At 40.3% G+C, this 26,628-nt stretch overlaps 1 protein-coding gene across 4 annotated transcripts in view; it reads right to left on the bottom strand.

Moving 5' to 3' along the window:
- Window positions 1-7,696: 7,696 nt before the first annotated feature.
- The window catches only part of LOC131235293 (DEAD-box ATP-dependent RNA helicase FANCM), a 72,919-nt gene continuing 53,987 nt past the window's right edge, over window positions 7,697-26,628 (bottom strand). For 3 of the 4 annotated variants that reach the window (XM_058232436.1, XM_058232437.1, XM_058232438.1), the window contains 11 exons: window positions 20,223-20,293; window positions 17,891-17,940; window positions 17,652-17,817; window positions 17,370-17,497; window positions 16,942-17,277; window positions 16,772-16,838; window positions 10,833-11,164; window positions 9,950-10,748; window positions 9,239-9,290; window positions 8,943-9,089; window positions 7,697-8,779 (listed from right to left, as the gene is read on the bottom strand). In XM_058232436.1, the coding sequence (XP_058088419.1) occupies window positions 8,179-8,779; window positions 8,943-9,089; window positions 9,239-9,290; window positions 9,950-10,748; window positions 10,833-11,164; window positions 16,772-16,838; window positions 16,942-17,277; window positions 17,370-17,497; window positions 17,652-17,817; window positions 17,891-17,940; window positions 20,223-20,293 (2,749 nt within the window). In that variant the 3' untranslated portion in view covers window positions 7,697-8,178. Of the gene's footprint in view, window positions 8,780-8,942; window positions 9,090-9,238; window positions 9,291-9,481; window positions 9,613-9,949; window positions 10,749-10,832; window positions 11,165-16,771; window positions 16,839-16,941; window positions 17,278-17,369; window positions 17,498-17,651; window positions 17,818-17,890; window positions 17,941-20,222; window positions 20,294-26,628 lie in introns of those variants that run through there. The other variant, XR_009166041.1, reaches the window with a different exon arrangement.

Genomic DNA, 26,628 nt, shown 5'->3' with positions numbered 1-26,628 from the left:
AGACTTCTTTGGTTAAAGTCTTTTAATAACACACAACTTTAGCCTCTTCTGGAGCTACTCTTTCAAGATCACATATTTTCCTTGGAATGGCTCACTTGAATTAAAGATTGTGCAGATTTTTGGGCCTTACAGTTAAAACAGGGTGACTCACATGATGATCGGGGTGGATTTCACAAAAACATTACAGTCAGCCCCACTTCAGCTAACCCCACCTTAAGACCGTAGATAAGGTTTGCGTACTAGTGTGCAGTAGACCATGACTCATATCTACCTGTTATCTTAGCCCTACGGCTAAATTTCCAACAGTTACCTAATTGTCGGAGTAGAATTCACGTGCGCATACCTATCTAAGTACCCAAGAGGATAGGGAGGTGGAGTGCACAAAGGGACGAGGATTATGTAGCGAAACTGGCTATGCAAGTGACATCGCCAAGTTCTATGGACGATGTATTTGTTGTATCCACAGCGTCCATCCATTTGCAGATATTATTTTAAGCCATGAACCAGAGAATGAGGCAGATCCAAAGCTTTAGTGGACCCCACCACAGAAAACAGCGGGAAGATTGATGCCAACCGTTGATACCTTTCGAAGGCCCACTCTGATGTTTGTTTGAAATCTAACCCGTTCAAAAGTTAACAAAGACATTATAGAAGGGAAAATACAAATATAAGCTTGGTCAAAAACTTTTGTGGCCTTTAGAAGTTTTTAACGGTGGTGTCACTCTCCCCACTGTTTTCTGTGGTGGGTTCCACTGGAGCTTTCCTTTGGATATTACCCTAAAAATGATCTCTCCAGATGGATGGACGGCGTTGATACAAAACATATATCATGGTGGGGCCACAGAATTTGGTGACGTCACTTCAGTTGCAGTCTCGCCATCGGTAGCCAATCCGCGCCCCCATGAAGGTATCATGTGGGGACGCGGATTTGGATTTCCTACAGGTTTCTGCGCAAGGATGGTGGGTCGGACCTACTGCTATGTTTGTGAGAAATCCACTCCATTCATCCGTTTTTTGATCTTATTTAATGATATAAAACGAAAAATCAGGAGGATTCAAACTCAAGTGTGTCACACGAGAGGATTATTTAATGATATGAAACGAAAAGTCAGGAGGATTCAAAACTCAAGTGTGTCACACGAGAGGAAACAGTGGGTTTTCAGCGAGCACCGTTGAAATATGCCTAAATTTACTGTGTTTTTGCCTTCATACACGACGGAGTGGATTTCTCATAGCGGCGGGTGGGTCCCACCCATACACACTGCACTGTTAGCCACCCCGCTAGGAACCACCCCGCTAGGGATCGTTACCAAGACCTCAAGTGTCGAAGCGAGGTATCTCCACTCAGTCTACCAGTTGAGCTCTCTCTCTCTCTCTCTCTCTCTCTCTCTCTCTCTCTCTCTCTCTCTCTCTCTCTCTATATATATATATATATATATATATATATATATATATATAGTTGATTCGCTTTTGGAAGGAGGTAGGGAAACTACATGGGAGGTGAGGTTTTTGGCTTGCAATATAGCTTGGGTCTTGCTTGTGTTGGGAAAACTATTTTTGGATACACCGAAAATAAATAATAAAATAAAATTATCACTAGGCTGAATCACGTATAAAATACGCTGTCCTTAAAGCGTGATTCGCCCCCTTATCAACTGCTGATGGGTTACGGGCGAATTGCTTCCAGGATAAGACAAGCCTTATCTGGATCCAGCGTGCAGCAATCACGATAGGTCCACTATGGAACAATTTTAACGCAGTCGATTTATTCTGGCAGACTTCTACTATGGAGATGATAAAGTATTCTTATATGAAGCTATTGACCGTATCTGATTTGATGGGGAGATGGTGTGTTGAGATGATGAAATCGGACTGGAATGGTCCAGTTTATATAGGCCTCAGGTTTAGACCCGTTGCTGTGTGGTATTCAATAGTTCAGAACGTTTGAAAAATGTTTCTGGCTGTTGTCCATTAATCTCAGACGTTTCTGGTCATTAGATCTGTAGATTTGACCGTTGGATCATCCTGGCCCGTCCGTTTTCGGACCGTTGTGGCTTTTAAGGTAGCTATCCGTTTAAGAAATGGTTAGACGTTTCGGATTTAAGATCCGACCGTTCTCAGTCACCTATAAAACCCAGGCTCATTTCCAACATTTCAGATCCACACCGCCCTAAGGCTCTGACCAGACCCATCGCACCGAGGTCGCACCGAGTTCGCACCGGTTCGCGTAAGGTCGCGAGGAAGCGACCACTCTGCGACACGATGCGCAGTGCAAAGTGCGCCATCTAGCGCCACTACAGCCACACTGCCTCACTGCCCACGCCCACGCCCACGCCCGTGCCCGAGCGCGAGCGCGCGCGCGTGTGTGAGTGCGTGTGTTTCAGTGCTTCGCACTGGAACACGCAACCAGGTTTCATCTCTTCCAAAAAAGCTCCAAGTAAGAATACCCTTCTCAACATCTCATATAAACCACAAAAGTTTTCTCTGTATTTCCGATGTGGGACAAAGCACACACACCGCACTTTTTAATTTAAAAAATTCAAAAGGTATTTTGGCGGGAAAATCCCAAAATTTTGAAAATTTGAATTTTCATTTTTTTAATTATTTTTTAAACCACAAAAAGGCAACAGCTTGAGCAACTAGTAGTCCTATCTATCTACCTCTCCAGACACAATATCTTGAGTACCTATGATGGTGACCACATCTGCTTGCATGTGATGTTTGGACGTAGAATCGCCGCCGCTATTAGGAGAGTCAGCAACGTCACTTGCATTCTAGAAACGGTAGCTTCTGCGCCCTTCCTGTCTGCTAAATTGATGTGAATGATCGTCATAGCTCTTCAAATCATTTGAAGTCTGATTAGATATGTCATTGAAACAAAGTTCTTCCGTTCTGTCATACAACTCATACTCATGGGTTCTGATCTCAATTGCGCGATTTAGGGTACCAACTCGGACATTTGATCTTGGTGGAAGGTCAAGCCCACTAAGGCGGATGTATTCCTATAGTTTCACGATTGATCGCTTACCAATGAACGATCTAGAGTGTTTTTTGACATTTTAGCCATTTTAAAGATGATTTAGGGAATAAGATTTTGTGGATCTAAGTAATAGGTTCATAACGTGCATTGTCAGGCATAAGATGTAACTTACAAAGTACATTTATTTTACTATCAAGGGCATTTAATTGAATCATGACGATTCTCATGTCACATGGGTAATTTAGTCAATTCGGCTCTTGGACTTAGGAAAATTAAGATCTAAGCAATTGGTTAAGTATATTCTTTGAATCTTAATTTCCGTAAGTCCAGGAGCTAAATTGACTAAATTACCCTTGTGACATGAGAACCGTCTTGATTCAATTAAATGCCCTTAGACAGTAAAATAAATGTACCTTGTAAGTTACATCTTATGCTTGACAATGCACGCTACAAACATATTACTTAGATCTATAACATCTTATTCCCTATATAACTTTAAAAATGACTGAAATGCTCAAAAGAACTCTGAACCGTTCGTTGGTGGTCTAACGATTACGAAACTATAGGTATATGTTCACCTTAGTGGGCTTGACCTTTCACTAGAATCAGATGTCCGAAATATTACCCTAGATCACGCAATTGAGATGAGAACCCAGAAGTGTGAGTTGTGTAACCCACCTCAATTTTTCAAGTGAACTTATATATATATATATATATATATATATATATATATATATATATATATATATATATATATATATATGAACCCATTTGGGGCTAAGGTTAGAAATATGAAACTTTAGGTTTTGTTAGGGTTTTGTTGGAATTCGTCAATTTTGCCGCCGTTTCTTCATTCCCATCATAGTTTATCAACAATCAAAGGTAGGTCTATGTCTTGTGCAAAGAAATTATGGAGAAATTCATAATTTTTTCAAATCCTAATTTAATTGTATTTGAAATTCTGTACGAATTAGGGTTTTCTCTCAAATCCTAGACCTTAGATGCCAGTAGAATGTAGAATCGTATTCGCAAGCGAGGACCATTCTACTAAGTTTTTATCAGCCTTTGATGGTTTCGGTTGGTGAATTTTATCTTTTGATTGAAATTATATATATTTAAATGTTAGAAATATTATATGGATTTGATTCATATGCTATGCATATTGAGTTGATAGTATTTTTCTTGGATTATATGAATTTAGTGTTCATTTAGGCTTGATTTTGTGAAAATAGGAAATTGTTTGTTTAGCACACCAAGTGTTTAGTTATATATATATATATATATATATATATATATGCTTAAGTGAGCTTTTTGAGGAAATAATGTATTTTGAGTTTGTTATCATGTTTAGGATGCTATAAGTTTACATTGCTTTGGATTAGTTTTTGAAAACAGTTGAAAATATGGACCGCCTTCATTAGGTTTGGCTGTCACAGACTTGTTTGATCGATTGAGGTAGAACATGGTTGACCAACTCTAACTTGGGCTATTTGTGGGTTGCTTTGCCCCTAAGGCCAGTCTAGTTGATGTTCATTCTATCCATCGAATTAGTGTAATTTAGGGACAATTAATATTATGTAGATGTTGTCGATCATCCTATGAAATCCATAATGCCATGATTATCATTGATATACAGTCACCTTTTATAGCCATTGTAACTCTGTTTCAGCAAGTTACTTATTACATCTTATGGGCTAAGCACAATGGTATGAGACATTGTGTATGTGTTGTCTCTGACCTGTGTAGGTGAGCAAGTCTTACAGTGAGTCTTGAGTACAGATGGAGGTGATGAGCCCGTCATCCATGATTTTGAGTGACAACCCATTATCTTATTCATTTATGTCTTGGGCAATTGCCAATACCTATGAAATTGATGATTTCAGACACTAGGTAACGGCCCTTAATGGATTAAGGACCTTGGTGACATATGGTTCCTTTGTACTTAACTCATACTACAATTGTGGTAATCTGGCTTTGATAATACTACTATTTTGAATTTAGATTTATAAATGTTTGGTAATCATGCATCCACATGCATGGGTACTCATGAGTGTCATCGGGTGTCTGGCTGTTCGCCAAGAACCCTAGGGAATTACTCGACGCCTAGTATAGCGTGGAAGGTGAGAGAACCCCACATTCAAAAGTTTCAGAACATGCACACATATCATTGCATACATCCATTAATCAACTAGTTTAAGATTTTGGTTGCTATGTTATGCTTTATTACCTGAAGTTGATTGTGTGATACTATGTTTAACTTACGAAATGATAACATTGAATTGGTCACTCACTTTCACGATAGTGTTTTAAAACACGTACTAATTATATTGATGTAGGTTATCAAGGCCACTGTGACTGATGATCAAGATTATTCTAACTTACCTATGTTTTGAGACTATCAATGAAGTCATATACAGGAGTATCAGGCCATGGAATTATTTTTATACATTAATTTTGAGATCCCCATTAATTGAAGTGGTTGGTTGTATATGTATATGATTGTAGGGACGCTAGTATAATTGTATTTTACCATTTAAATTTCAGCCATTATGCACTATTTCGTTTAAACTTCAATAAGTGAGTTGATGTCAATTAATTTAGCCTTTAAATTACATTTTTGCATGCATTAGTGACTTCTTGAAATTTAGAGATCGTGGATATGCTCGACCCCTAGATTTCGGGGCATTACACATTGAAGTTAGGCCCCACATGATGGATGACCCGCATCAAGGTGGGCCCACATAATAAATAGTCCGCATCAACGGTTGGCGTCTAATAGTGAATGGCCTACATCCAAAATGATTCTGACTTTATGGATGACCCACTTCAAAGGTGGGGCCCGCACGATGGATGGTCCACATCGAAGGTGGGTCCACATGACGAGCAGTGGACAATAAAGGTGGGCCCCACATGATGGATGACCTACATCATTGTGGGCCTCATATAATAGATGGTCCACATCAAACGTGGCTACTAAAAATGAATGTTCCACATCCAAGGTGAGCCCACATGGATGACCCACTTCGAAGGTGTGGCTCACACAATGGACGGTCCACATTAAAGGTGGACTCCACATGGTGGGTAGTGGTCATTGAAGTTGGGACCACATGATGGACAATTAACATTGATGGTGTACCCACTTGATGGATGACCCACATTAAGCCGGGCCCTATGTAATGGATGGTCCACATCAAAGGTTGGCCCCTCATGATGAATGGCCTATATCCAAGGTGGGCCTCACATGATGGATGCCTACTTTGAAGTTTGGTTTTGCATGATGGACGGTTCACAGTAAAGGTGGGCCTCACATGATGGATGATCCACATCCAATGTTTGACATGATGGAAATCCACATCCAAGATGGGCCTGTATGATGGAAAGCCTACATCGAAGGTGGGCCTTGTAAGGAGGATGATCCATTTGAAGGTCGGCCCCACACAATGGACAGTTCACATTGAAAGCAGGACCAAGGTGGGCCTAACATAATGAATGGTCCACCCCAAAGGTTGGCCCTACATGATGAATGGTGTATATTAAAGGTGGACCCCACATGAATAACTAAAAAATGAAAGGGATTTTAATAAAAGATATAGAAAAAAAATTTAAAAGAGACGAAAAAAGAAAGAGATTAATTGAAAGAGTTTTAAAAACTACTTATGTAATATTAGAAAACAAACAAACTCGTCTACTTTTTGGTAGATAAGTATATTGATTGCGAAACATACTTATTTGTTGAATAAGTAGAAACTAAGATAAACTACTTGCGATATAAGTAACTTAAGCAAAACGACTTACAATTCAAGCAAGAACTATAAAGTTAAAGGTAGGAGTAAATATTTAACATAGTTAAGGTATGAAGAAGTAACATGAAATACATAGTCATCAAGCCACTAGATGTTGCATTGGTTAAGGTCCTCTTTGCACTTGAAGCAGTTCGAGGGTTTGATTCCCTACACCCCATTACATTTTACTGAGACAGGATGACTCAGCTTGAAATATCCCCAATTCAAGATGACTCAGCCGAGTTTCAAGTCGACTCAGCAAGCTTGAAGTTTTAGAACTTTGGTGTTAAGTAACCTGCTGCTCCCTTATATGGGCAATTGCAATCTCTGGCTCACTGCCCTTGCAGAATGCCACCTTGGACCAAGAGCACAACACCATCTAAAGCCATACCACTTTACTGCAAAGGAGACCAACATGGCTCATCTAGAGCACCCATTGGCCCATAAGACACTACCCCAAGAAGCCCTGGCCTGTCCGGCAAGCACGCAGCCACCCCTGATTATGTATCCCAAAACCCTTCCACTCTACTCTCAGTCACAGAGAAAGAAAGTTGCCCAAAAATCACTCCTGATGAAATCACCACTTTGCCATCAACCATGTCAACGGACCTAAAACAATACAGTTGACATTGCTGACAGCCAAATGTGCTTCATCACTACCAAACAGCATACCATCAGGCGAGCCAAACAGCCATAACTGACAGCCTTAGAATGCAATGGAAACCATTTTTTATAAGATGGTTATTGCAGACTATGATTCAGATGTAGGGGCCAATATTTTATGTGATGAATCTATCTGAAGTGCATTAGATTGTTAATGATTTGAGCGAGGATGTTAATATTTACTGAAGGCTTTCTCATTATCCCTCTGGGTATTATGCATATGTAAACATTTCAAGTTTGTCAAATCTAAAAACTGCCCCAAAACAGGATCGAAGGGAACACCCAAAATTGACTGACATACACACTTACCAGATTTAACAAAAGTAAACATTACAATTTTTTACTGTACAGTCGAAAGCCCTTAGTCCTAAATGCATACTATAATACAATTTATGCTACAGTTCTCTCCAATATACAGAAAGGTTCATGTTAACATATAAAAATGTCCTGATCGCCACATGTCATGGCATCCAGTCGTTCTTATATTTTAGTATACACCACTTCCCTTGCATTGCTTCCCTTGCATTGCTTAAGTTAGTTTCCGCCGATTCCAATGATAACCAATCTCCAAACGAACAAGCAACCTGTTTCCACTTTTTATCTGACTATAATCCATCTCTTCTTTGGTTGTGAGTTGTGACACTTGTTTTCTTTTTTCATGAAAGCCGAGGATGTTTAGATTTCTATACAAATAGCCAAAAGCAGTTCCCCAAGGGGTGCTTCCAATGGTTGGTAGTGAAGAAAGATAAACCATCAAAACCCAAGATCAAATGACGGAGAGTTCAGTTCAATTTGACCTAGGTCTTCCCCGAGCTTCAGAGAAGGATCCAGTATCTCCCTTTGACTTTTCCCTGTCAACAGTTTCGACTTGTACATCAAAGATTCCGTGGCTTGTGCCTCCACTGCATCAAGATCAAGACCCTCATAAAATTCATCATCGTAAAACACATCATTGTTCAATTCATTATGCTCAGATTGATGCTTTAGGGACGTTTTGCCTGCACCATCTGATTGAAATGGACATTCCTGATGGAAGTTCGCCTCCAGAACAGAACCACCTTGCTGAAAACTTAGTTTTCTTTTTCTGCTCTCCATCTTGCTTTCATCTTCTCTTGGCAGGCCATGGCTTTCCCCAGGAGGGGCCATATCTGTGTCCAACTGGCAGGACACTGAGGTCCTGCCAGTGGACTGACTTGCGGAATGTAAGCCGGTCTGAGGAGTTCTGAGAGAATTGTTGATCTTTTCCAAAGAAGAGCTACCACTTTCAGCAATTCTAGGGGATGTAGATTCATGACTCGAGTTGGTGGAACAATTTGGTTGATACAAAATTGGTGATTGAGTGAGCAAAGAATGCCTGTTGAAAAGTTTTGTCAGTTTCCACATAAAGATGCACATGGTTTACAAGGAAGAGAAAATGGAAAAGTGAAAACAGGACTAGGGTGAAAACCAAACTAATATGAAAGAACGAAAAATAAAGAGGACGACTACAGGAGAGAGATGATGATGATATTGATGACCTATAAATTGCCATCATGTCGCTTCCACTAGCTCCTGCTTGAGTATTTGCTGTAGGATTTATTCTGTCATCTATGAAACTATCATCATGCTCGGTGTTGTCCTTGTCATCTTCTTCATCCTCTGACACTTCTGCATCTGAAGAGACCCTGAGCAGAAACAACCATAAGTCAGACCTCCATGAACTGAATACTTGAGTCTCCCATTTTCCAAGTTACTTCAAATTAAAAGAAAGAAAGAAAAGAAGATGCTTTTCCATTGTATGAATGCTTAAATTGTCATTCAATCACTGTCTTACTCGGCTTCCTCTTCAATGAAGGTTCTGACATGAGTCTTGGACTTCTGTTTACCTGAATGCAGTAAACAGACAATACTGTCATTTCGACCTATAAATTTTATCAGGATTCAAGCCAATAAGGAAGAGGCTGGCATTGAACAGTTTGTGATGTAAAAGGCATCCAAGGATATGCATCAAGAGGGGACAAACAAAGATGCTGGAGATTTGAATGTGCAAGATGATATAAATAGGAGCAATGATCACCTACAACCACTTGCAACCCAGCTCTTGTGCCAACATGTCACATGTCAGATATGTGAGCCAAGCAAAAGGTGGACCTCACCATCATCATCTGATGCAAAAGTCAGCCCAGTCCACTCATCAGACGGGTTACCCTGCATGAAAACAATGCATGGATTAAATCAGATCTACCAATGATCTGATCAAACATACATTTGTAGCCCGCCTGACTAATGGACCATCCTGAATTTCATGGTGAGGCTCACCTTATGCATAGATTGGATATACCACACATACGACACATGAGCAAGGTGGTTTGGGAAGTTCACATGCAATCTATGGTATAGGCTATCATCCCAAGAAAAACTAATAATAATATAAACATTGGCAAAAGGCATGGTTACATTTCAAAACAACAATGTTGGTTCGGTGAAGGATCTGCAGAGGTTTTACATTTTAAAACAAAGGCTTGAAGACATGATTACATTTTACCTGGAAGCTTCATTGGGCTGAATTTGGTTCGGGTGAAGTATCTGCAGAAGTCTGCTTCAGTGCCATTGGAAGCTTCCTTCAAACTCTTAGAAGGTATCCTTTGTCTAACATCTCCATATTTACACAACCTTCTAAATTTGCCTGCTTTCTGAACGGATTTTGATGCCTCTCCAGAACTCAGCTGCCAATCTTCACTGGAGCTATTGGTTGTTTTATAAACTAATGGAGTGTGAATTTCATTGATGATAGGGGAGCTTAAGATGTTCTCCACTTCTACATTTGTTTCAACTGCACTATTTTGTATCTTGACCTTTTCATTCTTCTCTGAATTCAATTTTGTTAAAGATGGGTCAGTACACAACTTGGGAATATCACATGAAACTTTGGCAGGAGCAAGAGAATCATTCTGTCTATCAGCAGAATGCCATGTTACATCAGTAGGAATTTTCTCCACATCCATGTTTGTAATAGGGTTATTTACATGTAATCCACATTTGTCATGCTCAGAGCCGAAGCCATTGCAAACCACATGCTCCACTGCAGAAGAATAGTGATGCCTCTCAACTATAGGAGACTCAGGGACGACACCTTTCTCAATGAAATTTGTCAGGCGGGGACTCAGCTCCATATCCCTTGAATTACCACAGGAGTAATTGGCTGGTGAGATTTTTGTTTTCATTTCCATATCGGCAGCATTACCTTCTGAAATTTCCAACTTGACTTCAGAAATTGGTGTTTTAAGAAGGAACTTCCCAACCCCTTGCAGCATTTGCTCTAGATGGGCATCAGAATTAGGAATCTGACAAGTACAGAAACACTAGTTCATGCACCTTTTCTAAATGGAAACTGTTAGTTTCAGAATGGACTTAAGATGCATACTTACTTTGTCATAACCTGTATGTGATGTCCTAAAAGTGCACATATCTTGCTCAGTATTCTTCAGCAACTCTGTACTGTTTGCTGGCATACTCTTACAAGATTGATCACCTTTATCGAAAGGAAGGAGAGGGACAGATGTAATTAAGACGCTTCCAAAAGCATTCACGGATACAAAATCAGTGCCAAAAAGGAAGCAGTGAACATGGGGCTTCTTCTTTGAGAGTTCTGGCATACAATGCTCATCATTACACCTTGAGGTCTCTCTAGGTGATGCTTCAACATCTGGTATTTCATTTTGTGAAACTGCTTTTGGGGCATCATGGATAGCCATCGAATCTGCAAATGGAGTCAACAGTTTTCTACTTCAATGCTCCGTACAATAAATTTCACACGATTTCCTGGTTGCTTCCCAACAGCAGCAATAACTGAAGCAGAAAAATATTCATAATGCAAAAAGTTGGGAGCATGGAGCATGGAGTTCACACAAGAGTACATTTCAATAACAATAACAATAACAATAATAATTGCATGGAGACTTCAGATATCATACTCGAGCAGATATTACAACATGTTACAGTCTGATTTATAATTTGCATCTGTTGGCTTCAGCCACACCTTCACAAGTCCGTTTTGGAGATTATCATGTGCTTATTGCAACAAAAGGAGATCCAGGGTTGCTGGGTGAGATTATGATGAGGTTCAACAGTTGTTGTTCTGACAATCATTTAGTGGTTGCCACAGGTAGAACAGCTTTGTTGCATGTGTCTTGACAGCTATAAATGAAAAGAATTGCTTGACTTCTGCGAATAAGAGAGAAACTGAATGTACCTTATTAAAGGAGATCTGCAGATTTATTGGGGTAAGGATCTCATTCCCTAAAATTGAATATGGATATTCAGAGGAAAGAATATGGCTACCAACTACATTATAAACAGATCATTACCTGATGATGTCTGGGTATGGAGCCAGATGTCAGGTGGTTAAAAGCTAAAATCGGTGGTCCACTAGGGCAGATGATCATAGCAGCAAACTCCTTGCAAGCTTTTCCTTGGAGGCAAATAAGCCTTCCTTTTCTTTTGCTCTTAGAAACTCTTGCAATTTGGGTCGGTCTCAAGTTAGGAAAGGAAAAAGGTGGTATCGCTAGTCCAGGGTAGTTTGAATGGACTATTGGAGCACCAATGGTAGACTCAAGCATTACCTTCACAATAAAAAAGTTTCTGGGTACGTCGTAGAGTAGCTAGCAACTGATGTTCAGAGAGAGGGGTTAATGGGGTGGCCAGCAAAAAGGCATCACATCATTTTGACCCCGTCATGTATATACTAATGAGGGTGAAAAAGGTGACAAATGCAAGATTGTAGTTTCATGTATCTCCTTCTTCCCATCTGCTCTCCTTCTATTACAAACAGGTTTGCGAAATGTTCGGAATCTTTGCCCGACTTCCTCAGGAATATTGATCTCCATCTTCAGCAGCGTGAGATTGCTTCGTCCCCTCTCCCCTCTGTCCCGCGGGATTTGGTCCCTACTGAACCTCTCCCTGTAGTTTCCATCCCTTCGACCGCAAGCGACAGATCAATCATCGGATTCTCCTCGCGAGCTATTTCCGACTCCCAGCTCTCGGAAGATTCTGCTTTAGTTGCCTTATTCCAGGAAGGAGCAGGAGGTCACATTATAGATGCAGAGCCGATCCAGATTAGAATGGGCTCCCCACCTCCCGATACGGAAATGGCACTTGCGACTGCGAGATCAGAACTGGCGGCCTCCAGCCAGAAAAAACAGTGGATAAGAGACGCTATGGGCCACATCGGTAGGTCCTTAGGACTCTCTTTCGGGGATCACCCTGAGGAGTTTTTGGCCCTCTTCCATTGCATTGAAGCTCGTGGCAAGCCCCTGACAAGTCATAAATCTCCAAGAAAATTTCATGCCAAGCCCATCAGAAACAGAGAGTTGCAGAGCCTCCTAACCAGTCCTGGACAATGCTCGCAATCCTCAGAATGTGTCATCCGTGGTGGTTGTAGGGGTCGATCGGTTCCAAAATGAAAATCCTTTCTTGGAATGTTAGAGGTGTGGGCTCCAAGAAGAAGCGCTGTCTGATAAAAAACATCACAAGAAGAAGTAAAGCTGATATTATCTGCTTTCAGGAAACTAAATCCCCGGCTTTCTCAGCTTCTCTTTTGAGCACGCTTTGGAAAGTTCGAAACATTCAATGGGAGGTTTCAAATGCGGCAGGTAGTGCGGGTGGGATTCTCATTGCTTGGAATTCGGATTTGTGGTCGATGGAACGTAGCCGGATTGGTGTCTTCTCGGTTTCTGTGGTTCTAAATCAGATTGGATCCAACTTTTCCTTTCTCCTTTCTTCTGTTTATGGTCCAAATCAGGCTGACAGGAGGTCTGATTTCTGGAAGGATCTGTTAGCTGCCAGGGAAATGTTCGACAGTCCATGGTGTATTGGAGGTGACTTCAACATCACGCAGTATGCGGAGGAGCGATCCCAGCCTGGTTGTGTTTTAGCTGCCATGCGTTCTTTCTCTCGTTGGATTGATGATCACGAGCTGATAGACATTCCGCTATTCGGCTCCAGATATACTTGGTCAAATTTGCGTGACCCGCCTTCTTTTGCAAGGTTAGATCGCTTTCTTGTCTCTGTAGATTGGACTGAAATTTTTTCCAATGTATTGCAGATGTCTCTCCCTCGCCCAACGTCTGATCATTCTCCGATTCTTCTCTCGATGGTTGAGGAAAACTGGGGCCCTAAGCCGTTTCGCTTTGATATTTCTTGGCTAAAGATTGAAGGCTTCGATAAGCTCATTTCAGATTGGTGGAAGAAGATGAACGTTGATGGGTTCGCAGGCTTTAGGTTAAGTAAGAAGCTGAATATGTTAAAGTCCCATCTCAAAGTTTGGAAATCAGTTTTTCTTCTCAAACGGCAGGCTAAAACTGATGACATTTTGGGTCAAATCCACTCCATAGACGCTGCCTTCCAGATGTGCTGAGCTTATTAATGTTTATTCTGCCTGGGTTTTAGAGGAGGAGATCTCTTGGAGATAGAAGGCCAGGTGTCAATGGATAAAGGAAGGCGATAAAAACACTCGCTTTTTTCATGCCATGGCGAATGCTCAGGCTACTGCCAATAAGATATCATGCCTTTCGATAAATGGGGAGCGCACTGAAGACAAGCAGATGATTTCTGAAGAGGCTATCCCCTTTTTCTCTAATCTTCTAAAGTCAGATTCTCATAATAGGCCTACACTGGATTTGCTGCCCATGGACCGGATCTCTGACCTGGACGTTGCCTCCCTGGAAGTTGGTTTCTCTCCCGACGAGATCAAACTCGCTATTCAATCGCTGGCAGGGGACAAAGCCCCAGGTCTAGATGGCTTTCCCATCTTATTTTTCCAGCACTTCTGGGACCTGCTACAGGGGGATTTCCTTGATTTTGTAAATGAATTACATGAAAGGGGATACTTGTCAGATGCTCTTGGGGCCACTTTCATTGTCCTTATTCCGAAGGTGCAAGGGGCAGATTCTCTCCATAACTTTAGGCCTATCAATCTTCTTGGGAGCCCATATAAAATCCTTGAAAAAATTCTCGCCAACTGTCTTCAAGGAGTTATGGACAAGATTATTTCCCACCACCAAAGTGCCTTCATTCAGGGTAGACAAATCATCGATAGTGCCCTCATGGCTACCGAATGCCTGCACTCCAACCATATATCCGGGACAAGAGGTATCTTATGCAAACTTGATCTTGAGAAGGCCTACGATCACGTTGATTGGAATTTCCTCCTATACATGTTAAAACGGATGGGTTTCGGTGATAGATGGTTAAAATTGGATAAAGGCTTGTGTCAGATCAGCTACGTATTCGGTCCTCATTAACGGATCCCCAAAAGGCTATTTCAAAAGTACTAGAGGCCTACGTCAAGGAGATCCGCTATCTCCGTTCCTTTTTCTTACTGTGGTCGAGGCTTTATTGCGTATGCTAAGAAACGGCCAGGAGAAAGGTATCATTGGAGGTTTTCAGATAAAAGATATGGAACACTCCATCTCTCACATCCAGTACGCCGACGACACACTCCTATTTTGTGAAGCCGATTGGGATAAAGTGGGCAATCTTCGTACAACCATCTGATGTTTTGAGGCAATTTCAGGCCTGAAAGTCAATCTCAGTAAATCGAAGTTGATTGGTGTCAATATTAGTGACTCCGACACTCGCCTTTTTGCAGAATTTTTTGGTTGTACCCGTGACAAACTCCCTACAAATTTCGTCGGCCTCCCGCTATGTATTGGCAAGCCTCCGATCGCTTTTTGGGAGAAAATCATTAATCGTTTCGAGCTCTACCTCGCAAGGTGGAAATGCAGATATCTCTCGTTAGGGGGCTGGCTCACATTGATAAAAGCGGCACTCTCAAATCTCCCCTTGTATCTCATGTCCCTTTTCAAATGCCCCGCAAAGATTTTACACACTTTAGAGAAACTCAGACGGGACTTCCTGTGGCATGGAAGGGAGGATCGAAAAAAATTTCATTTGGTTGCTTGGCCTGAGGTTTGCAAACACTATAAGGATGGTGGAGCTGGAATCAGAAACCTCAAAACTATGAATCGCGCTCTTCTAGGAAAATGGTGGTGGAGACTTGGTGCAAAAGAAGATACCCTATGGAATAAGGTGATCAAATGTAAATATGGGAAATAGCCTCACGGTTGGTGGACAAAGGGGGTGTCTAATAGTAGCATTTCTGCGGTTTGGAGAGGAATCATATCTTCTCATAGCGAGGTGCAAACTCATTGCCATTTCTCCATAGGAAAAGGAGACAGAATTCGGTTCTGGGAGGACTTATGGGTGGGTTCCCATGCCCTTAAACAGGAATTTCCAGATATGTACAGGCTAGCCCGAGATCCGTCGATAACAGTGGCCGATTGTTACTCTATTCAAGGTAACGGCGTGGTCTGGATCCCCCCCTGCAGAAGAAACCTTCACGATTGAGAAATTGAGTCTTATGCGAAGCTCCTTCAGCGGTTAGGTAACTGTCATCCTCATCCAGATCAGCATGATAAGCTGGTGTGGGCCCTCGATAGTAAGGGTATGTTCTCTATTAAATCTTTATACCGTTTTCTGGATCAGAAGACTGATTCATCATTAGTGACGCTCTACGCGAAGATTTGGAAATACAAGATCCCTCCAAAAATCGCTGTTTTCGGGTGGTTGGTTGGAAAGAGAAAAGTTCTCACTATTGACAATTTGAAGAAAAGAGGGATGATTCTTCCAAACGTTTGCATCTGCTGCCTATCAAACGAAGAAACGACGGATCATTTGTTTGTTCATTGTTCTTATTTCAACTCAGTCTGGGCAACTATTCTATCACATTTTGACATTTCCTGGTCTTTTCCTCAATCCACTGATTCTGTCTTTGCGGCCTGGCATGGAGTCCCCCTGGAGAAGAACAGAGTTGCGGTGTAGCGGTTCTCTCTTCTAGCCGCCTGGTGGGCCATCTGGGAAGAAAGAAATTGACGCTGTTTCAGAGATGAGGCCCACTCTATCGCCCACGTGATCAACAGAATCCAGCAATTCCTATCCGAATGGACTTGCCACTCTACAACCATCAGCCACATTCCTCTTTTCACCGGCACTCCGACGTTAGGCAGGGTGTAGCTGATTTCCGTGGATTGTTTTTCCCCTTCTGTCTGTTTCTTAGTTGGGTCTTTTTGTTTCCTTCTTGTTTTCTTCTGCTTCTCTTTTTTCTTTGTTTTGTTTTCTTGTTTTTCTTTGCTTTTGGGAGCTTTCAGCTCGCTACCTCAGCGGTCTGTTTCCTTCCTTTTCTTTAATAAAATTTTCGTTGCCTTTCAAAAAAAAAAAAAAACACTGAATCTTAGTTTATTTATTGTTCGACATGTAATCGTGATTTTCTTGTAGACACAACTTTTAGCTGTTAAAGTCATGATGTTACCTTTTCTACTGTTGTCATCTTGTGCAACACTTGTACCCTCTATGAATTGACTTGAAGGATCCTTAACCTGAACCAAAAGAAATTGAAGATCATAATAGTATCCAAGTAGCCATCAAATTTCTTGATAGTGATTTGACAATATAACTATATGATAAAACAAATTATGTAACCTCAATTGGGAGAGTTTGGTTCACTTTTGAAGATGATAATCCTTGAAGACTTTGCATAGTATCAATCAGCATCCCTGTTGTTCTGAATGAATGCCTTACTTTATGCACCCTAGATGGAAATGCCTGAAAGTGGGGAAAGGCAATAAGAGAGGGTCTCCATGCATCTTCTTTGGAAGAACGAAAGTACTTTGCAACTCTATCCATCTCAGCATCTGACAATTTGTCTCTAAATGTGGGTCTTTGCATGGGGATGTCTTTCACTTTCCTTCCACGAGGAACAAATTGTTCAATTGACAATTCAACAAACTGAACTTCTGGTTTGCAAATATGTGGAACCTATGAAAGAGAGAAGAAGAAGAAGTAGTTAAAATTGGGAAGTCAAAGAAGTATGTAGAGCAAGAAACAAGAAGGCATTCCTCATTTGTTACCATCCTGGGGCTAGGATGAAAATCAAAGCTATTGGTTCCCCCATTATGCATGTGTTTTCTTACAGCCTTGCTGTTTGCTTGTTTTTTCAAATATCCCTTCAACTCTGCACCTTGACATGCTAAAACTAGTACCAACTTTGTCAAGGAAGCTCTTTTAAGAAGTATAATAAGATAGGGAGAAAAAAGGTAATAGAAGAAAAGAAAATGATAATATGTTCATGTCTGTCAAGTTGACATTGTATCTCCAAAAATATATTCTGAAACTGTTGGATGAAAGGATATCGACTCGTCCATCATGCTTTCTTCCTGTCCTTCCCATCCGTTGGATCATTCTCAATGGTGAGATATTGGCATCAAAGCAGATTACCAGATCAACTTCCATGATATCGAGGCCTTCTTCACCTATTGACGTTGCAACAATTACATTGTACCCACCAGAACGGAACTTCTGTTAAGATGTGAAAAGAAAACGGTTAGTCAAGAAACTTTGAACAAGGACCACAACAAGAAATGGTGAATACCTGCAAAACTTCTTGTTGCACTTTCTGGGTCTGCCCTTTCAAAGACTTTCCTGTTAAAGGTTCAAGTGATCCAAAAAAGGAAAAACAAGTATCAGTATAAAAAAATCCGAGTGACTAACTAGTTACTGCATAAATTACAGTTTTTAGCATGTTCCAGAATGAGATATCACTATGCTGTGATCCTCTAAAAGAACATGGAAAAGTTGAGAAAAGGTTGTAGGAGAGGAGGAGAGGAGAAGGAGAAGAAGCAGGAGGACATGAAATACTGAAAAGGTGGAAATGTGCCTAGAGTTCCCAGTTCTGCAGCTGGCATCGCCTAGCACCTCAGGCGTTCTAGGGACCCTATGTTGCAAAGGAACCTACACTAGAGCCTTTAACTACTCTAACTAGTGTATCAAAGAACTTTTTATGACTTCATGTATCCATGATATAATGTGCCTTTTCATTCTCTCAAGTATCACCAGCACAGGCACAAACATTGAATGTCTTAAAAGTTCAATTGCTTCACCTTTTCAATATTCACCAAAATCACTATTGGATACAATTTCCATAAAGTAAACTTTTTGTGAATACATGTGGAGATATGATGGGGACTTTTGGTAACCATGGATTTTATTCACAAGTGTTCCAGATCAACAGACGACCTGAGCAAACAATCTCACAGAGAAGGGGAAGGGAAATCAGGTGAATTCAATGGGTATGGATTGCAAGATGCAATTCCGAAGATCCCTAACTAATCCATGATTAGACCCAACTAATCACTTGATTAGCCATCTAAATCCCACCTAACTAATGATAGACTAACTAAAACAATTACAAAAATACCCTAAAAAATCCTGCCCAAACCAATTTAAACTCAAACCACTGAAATGGCCCAAGGTCCCTCGCTGGTAGAAATTGCTTTCCGACCAATCAGTTCTCCTCTGGCTGTCAAGACAACAATTCCACCATTCAGTGCCCCCCTGTGTTCTCCTTGTTTATCTTGACACCACGTGTCGTGTGGTATCTTCCGTCGTTTAATCTTGGCCTTTTAGATATGTGAGGACCACATGACCTGAATCAGGACACGAGTTCCCTTTCAAGGATATTATTCAACAGGACGGAAAATATTCTCCACCATTAAGAATTTTTCCCAGTTTGTCCTTTAATATTTTGGAAAGCAATTATGGTAAAAAGACTATTCTTTATGAGTTCAACATATTTACAATGTTAGATATTATTATTAGTATTATTATTTTCTTTATCAATGTTTGAGGCTTCTACTACTTGAGGTTTGGAACCCATGACAAGATTGATGCTTATTTGGATCAGTCATTTTCTTTCTAGTTTGTTGCGTAAACAATCAGATCAGCCTGAATTCTGGAAAAATTAACAAAGATGGTGAGAGCTGTGATTTGATATCCGTATCATTTCAGTTTATTAGAACCAGAATCAGGAATTTTCATATTCTATCTGAAGAATAGACATGACTTGTTTTCAAGAACTACTGTGACGATACTGAACTTCTACAAGAGATCGGTTCAGAACATTTCAGTGTAAAATTGCACCATGGAACCTGGAAGAAAGCATTACAAATCCACCCAAAACTAAAGTTCCACAGCCAACAAAGTCTCAAACACAATGCAATTTGAGGGAAAGCTTCACAGAGGAGTATCCTACATGCAAAAAAAAAAAAAACTAGACAATCTTATCACCCTATTTTGAACTATTTCTTTTTCTTTTTTTCTTTTTTCACAGACCCTCACACCCACACACACCATGTGGGTACTCAAACCCATGACCTCAATGTTGAAACCCACAGGGTCTACCGCTGAGCCTTGAGTAGGGACCCATTTTGAACTTAAAGCCCGCACTTAATAAAAAAAAAAATGAAAGAACCAATTTTCCATGCCCTCTAAATGTCAAACCTATTCTGCCCGTCTGCCATCAGTAGGGTATTCAACTTTACATATTTTTCTTTGGTAAGAGTTAGTCCCCAGCTCATACAAACCCAACCAATCTCCAGAAGTATTCTTATGAGATTTGCACCAGGATCACAATAACGCTGCCTACATGCTGACCACCTCACATATGCTCATATTGGTGTGGTACATGTTACCCTAAATAAACTTCAACTGGAAAGATGTATCCAGAGTTACTATTCAAAACTTGCAATTTCAAAATAGATCCAAATCTGCATAAAGAATAATATAACCAAACAAATAACAAGGTTAGCTTACTTGAGAGTTGAGACTAATAATTTACAGAATTTAGCATTCACAGAAAAATAATAGCTCCTCATAAAGAATGTCCGCTTGACAGTAGACAAGCAAGTAGGTGAAGACCAACAAACCTGAACTTTGACCAATGAATTGGGTAGCTTTAACAAACTCTCCAATGTTGGATAATGAGTCCATTATGTCCCTGTTTATTTGAGAATCACCAACATCATGCTGTCCACATTTATTAATGTGAAAAAGGAAGTGTGATACAACACAAACTCATTGTTAAGAAAATGTAAATATGACAAAATCGCAAAAAAGAAGAAGAAGTAAACATGAGCAAGTACCTGTGAAAGTGTTGCATGATTATTCATAGGTAATCTTGCAACATGTTGATGTAACACTTAGATTCCAACTAGAAAGCAAGCAAATAGTAATGAAATATAATTATGGAATTAACTATTTAGTATTTATGAAAATGGCTTTCTTAGGCTAGCAATTAAAGTATTTTCACTAATTGTTGCTTTTGTATATATGTTGAGGCCTGTTAAAATCTGTCGTCTTTGTTAAGTTATCAGTGTAGCATTTTTCAAGCTTGTTATTTGTGGTAGTACTACAACGTCAGTCTTTATATAGTTGGCATTTGGCATTACAACAGTTCACATACAACAACAGAACCTACTTCAGAATTCAATCATTATCGTCGTCGTCATCACCACCACCACCACCATAATAGCTTTGTCCAAGCAATTTGGGGTCAGCTTTGTGAATCCCCGATCATTCATAAGGCCCTATCCTCGGCAAGTGAACAGGCTTTCATGTCCCTTCTCACTACCTCAATCCAAGCCCTTATGGGTCTTCCCCTCACCCTCTTTTCAGGTCCTTTCAACCCTAAACAAGGGTCCCATCTTTACAGAGTAGTCTCTAGTTTCAAATGTCCGGACCATCTCAACATGCTCTCACCATGTTATCTCCTGTCAGGGCTGCTCCTAGAATGGCTCGAGTGCCTTGATACTTGATTTTATATTTCCTATTCCTCCAAGACATCCATTTTCACATCCTCTTCTCTGAAAAGCTCATTCTTTGGTCATGTTGTTTCCTACCTGCCCAACACTCTGCCCCATATAGCATAGTTGGTCAGAAATAAATTGTCCCTTGAGTTTCATTGTCAATGGGTTGATCACATAGTGTTCTAGAGCTACAATATCCACATATGAATATCATGACCAACATGAAATGGGGATATGAAACTGTACTTCTCAAAACCATAGAATATAGATACAGATAATAAGAGCACCCCAATCTGTATCATGTTATTCACATTTAGTTTTATGATTTTTATTAGAACCACTTGAAGTGTCCTAATAATTTGTAGCTTGCTAAACTCATTATTTTTATGAATAATCATCATATATAAATATATTAGGAGTCATACTATGAAGCTCTCGCACAGGTTGTGGAACAAAGATTACGAGAAGAAACAAGGACGTCAAAATATCAGATTGGATTCATGCCAACGAGATCAACAATTTAAGATATTTTTCTACTCAGGCGATGGAAAAAACATAAGAGATAGAAAAGGATCTAAATACGGTTTCTATAAATCTGGAGAAAGTATTTGATTGAATATCTGATGAGGTTATGAGGTGGACGGTGGGGAGGTTTCTTTTGGTGTTGTGTGTGCCCTGAAAAGCTAATTTGATTCAATTGTTTGTCTCGATGATTGGAACTTGGCCATTAGTGACCATTATTAATTAATGGAATTATGGAACAGGGTCATTAGCGACCCACATTTCATGTCCTTTGTTGTTCATTGTGATTAGAAACTTGGACGAATTAAATATTAATGGGTTATGAGGATTTCCTATGGAAGATTTTTTGTGGCTTACAGAAGGATGCAATGAATATGACGACCCAGATAGGCGATTGGAGAGTTATGTATCATATCATGAAGTACCCAAAATACTCCATGACAACCCCAATGGATATGGGTAACCTGAGATTTGTTTGTGGTCATCCATGTGATATGAACCAATCATGGGCTAGGATTGATTAATCTCCACCATCATGCATTCAGTTGTCATTGCCCTTCAAACTTGGGAGTATAGATGTTCATCTATTTACCAGACCTAGTTCTAGGCTCGATTAAATATTTGTATTGGACGGATCATATCAAGTCTCCTAACCATCAGTACCGATCTAGCTTAAATTGGATCAACTCAACCATGCACTAGCTTAGACTTGAGATTGCAAAGGGACTTCAGGTGTCTTGATGTGGGGCTTTGATACGCCATTTAATACAACATTAGTAGCCAACACCAAGGTATTATTTCGTTCCCATGTTAAGATTCAGCTGAGGCCTGGTATACCTTAAAAATGTAACGCTGGAGGATTGAAGAAGAAAAAGGAGAGGAGAGAAGGGTAAAAATCATATAACCCTCTCCCATAATCTTTTATTTATAGAAAATTAAATAATCTCTAATTACAATAGGAGACAGAAAGAGAAAACAAAACCAATTAGGAAACCACCTAAACCTAATCCTATGTATGGTACACCGTAGGTGCATAGGAATGAGTATACCGCATGTGTTCTGTACACCTTAGGTGTACCTAATCCCATGTATAGTACACTATAGGTGCATAAGAATGAGTACCCCACAAGTGTTTTTATTTTCTATTTTTAATTTTTTTTAAACACACACACACACCCCCACACACTCACGCCATAGTGGGATTTCACCACCTATGGATACTCGAACCCTTGACCGGGTATTGAAACTCCTAGAGTCTACCACCTGAGCAAGAGTAAGGATCCTACCCCACAGGTGTTGTGTGCACCTAAGGTGTACACAAGTATGTGCACCAACACTTCCCCTTAAGTTGGCACATGGATATCATTCAAGACAAGCTTGATATTGATGGTCTTGAGGTGTAATGTTGGTGTGGATTTGGTGAAGATATTTGCTAGCCAATCTTCTGAATGAACAAAAGGCATATGTAGAAGCTTGACAACTAATTTTTCCCCAATGAAGTAACAGTCGACTTCAATGTGCTTGGTGCGTTTGTGAAGATCGAGTTAGATGCAGTATGGATGGCCATTTGATTATGTCACAATGAATTGAAATTGGTGCAGATGTCGTGAATCCCATATCTTGAAGAATGGCTTTCATCCATAGTAGTTCACAAGTTGCATGTGCCATTGTATAGTATTCAACCTTGACAAAGAAGTGAGCAATAACGGATTGCTTCTTACTTTTCCAAGTAACGAAATTTCCTCCTATGAACATGCAATACCCTGCAGTGGAGTGTCAATCAAAGGAGCCAACCCAATCAACATCACAAAAACCGTTGATATTCAAATGACCATGATCTAAGTAGAGAAGACTATGATTAGGTATGGCTTTCAAGTAACAAAGTAGAAGATAAACCGCTTCAAGATGATGTTGATAAGGTCATTGCATACACTGGTTTACAATTCCAACAACATGAAAGATGTCTGGACGAGTAAAGCTAAGATAGACGACCCACTAGTCGACGATACAAACACAGATGATCAATTTCTTTTGAATGTCTCTCATGCAACTTATGATTTAATTCAATAGGTATGTCAACAGGGCGAGCACCAAGTAAACATGCCTCAATCAGAAGATCAAGCACACACTTACATTAGGATAAGAAGATTCCACATTTTGAGTGAGTCATTCAATTCTGACGTGTTGACATGGAAAAAAAGGACCACGTGCACGTCTGCACTCGACCCCTGCATGTTGTGCAACCATTTGGGCGAGCAAAATCTTTGTGCGCAGCCATCCATGAGGAGAGACGCCTGCTCACTCATGCAAGCTAGCGTGTTGGACAATGGCCCTAGTGGGGTTGCTAGGACAACGACCGCCGCCAGTCTCCTAACAGAGCATAGATCTAGCGCTTATTCGAGCAAGCATCATTAGTGCTACTCTCGCCTCGCTCACTCTCATGCTATCTAGGGCAAGGTCCAATATTGGTTGAACTACATAAATAGGCAGTGCCACGTGCTATCCTCATTAACATATTACATAAACACATCCTTGCACTACCTACATAGACACACTACGAGCTCCCTACCTACACTCCCTGCCTACCAAGACACAACCCAGAGCTGCCTGCCTCGCCCATGGCAAAGCTTTACGTTGCTTGTATCGTACTTGGCACAACCCTATGTTACCCGTCTCATACCTAGACAGTGTCACACACCAACCCTCTACCCTTTCATCTCCAAATGGCCCCGTGCAAACCTAAGTTCTGTCACACATTTAATACTTGATACTAGCTAGTCATAAAGGGAGGCTGCACGAGCACACCCTGCTACTCATTCAAATGATAGTCCAACTCTCGTATGCTCTCAGGAGACCCTACATTTGTTGTCAAGGTAGCATGCGTATCCTTTATCTACCTACACGGGACAAATGGTAAGGTCAATCATTGCATAACGCTACGAATTCCCTGACCAATGATCTAGACACTCTGAATATGAAGGATCCTTGATTAAGGCGGATGCATCGCATGCATTATTCTACTTTCTTTTACTTTATGCAAGCATTCTTATTCTCTTGGTCTTTTCCTTAAAATTAAGGGTACTTCAACTTAATGTAATTAATGGCTTATGCTAGACCACAACCCGGAATGTATTATTTGAACCCATATCAATAAAAGCCTCTCTTTAAAGGGGCATGATTTTCCTATAATGCTTAGCTTGACAATGCTAAATGAATGCTTATGAAAAAAAACAGTGCCAACAAAGTGGAAACTCCATTGGGGATTTCCATAAGACATTCTTGAGCAATGGCAATGTGCATAGAGTATGCTCAGTTGAAAACAAGGTATCCCGTATCGGTATCGGTTGGCGTAACGGTGCCCTCCGATACCGATCCGGATACGGGGGCGTAACGGCCCGTAACGGTGCAATTATTTTTTTTTTGCCAAAAAAATATGAAAAAAATCCGAAATATTCTAAGCATTCCAAATATGTATTCATTTATAAATGAGAACATGTTTATGGTGGTGTAACGGTCCACTCTTTGGTGAGAAGTTGTATCGGACTGTCTAATGAATTTATGAACCAGACAACCTGGATTTGACTGCAAAACTCATATATTTAATTTTCTTACTATCCACTATCAATGATAGATATATTAGAATGAATGTAATATGAAAATATCTTACCTGTGTAGGTGTTTGCAATTATTTTTCATAATTCATAAAAAAATATAAAATGACAATAACAATCTGTAAAATGAACATTAACATGTTCTACTATGATTAACACATCATATTCTACTATTAAAACATCAAAAAATTCAATAAAAAATAATTTTTCGAATTAAAAAAAAAAAAAAGGGCCGAAAATAGTGCGTAAATAGAAAAAAATTATTAAAAAAATATAAAATGATAACAACAATCTGTAAAATGGACATTAATATCTTCTATTATGATTAGCACATCATATTCTACCATTAAAACAACAAAACATTGAATAAAAGTATAAATACCTATTTTTGAGGAATTTCTGAAAAATGGCCCACAGAGCTTCGAATTAAGAAAATCCTTAATATAAGTTGTTTTTTTTTTTTTTGTAATATCAAGCTAAGAGTGGTTAAAAATAGCAATAAAATGATTTAGGAAGAGTTTAGAAAGAAGTTTCAAAAAAAGTGAAAAACAGACCTTAAAAAGCCAAAAAAAAAAAAAGGGCCATTTTTTGACCGTCGGCCGTTACCGATACGTATCGGCCGATACGCCTGTATCATAACGGATACGGGACACCCTGGTTGAAAAGCACTTTGGCACCGCCATCAGCACCAAACTAGTGACTCCTAACGGGAACATTTTTTCTCTTCATCTCTAAGGTTAAAAACCAAATGAGCTAGACTATGGATGCAAGCGCATACCGGCACAGCGCACTTCATCCATTCATCCTCGAGGGGATATCGACATTGCATTTTGTTAGTATTTTATCTACCGGTCATCAACAACATGACTTCTATCAAAGCTTTCTGCTTCTTTTTCCCCACCGGCAGCTTCGCAGTCGCCTACACTATGGAGGCAGTGATGCCTACCCTTCAGTCTCTCATTAATGCCATCCTAGTGGCAATGAAAGCGACTGCCTTAATTTCTAGGACTGTCCGCTGCTAAAGCCAAGGCCTCTTATCCACGATGGCCTTCAGGACTCGTGCCTCTATCAAGGCCGCCTTGCGATCAAGCTTGTCTGATGCGCCAGTATTGCTCCAGCTACAATCACAACTTTTGCCCCAAGATAAGGCCTTTAGCTAAGGTATAGCTTGTCTTGTGCCCTCATCCTACGGATCAACGATCTTGTACAACCTTTATGGGGGTCACATCAGCTTCCCCCAAGATGTGCTCTCCTCAAATACTGGTGGCTGATACGTCTAATTCCATGTATACTAGTACAAACTACAAACAAAGGGAAGAGTGCTACCCCTCAAGCACCAGCAACACTGGCTACAATTGTTTCGTTGCCCGCAAGGTAGACTCAGCAACCCCAGC

Source organism: Magnolia sinica, chromosome 19 (assembly GCF_029962835.1).
Source record: "Magnolia sinica isolate HGM2019 chromosome 19, MsV1, whole genome shotgun sequence".
NCBI lineage: Eukaryota > Viridiplantae > Streptophyta > Magnoliopsida > Magnoliales > Magnoliaceae > Magnolia > Magnolia sinica.
The sequence above is the reverse complement of the archived record's forward strand: the minus strand, read 5'-3'. Positions and strand labels throughout refer to the sequence as shown.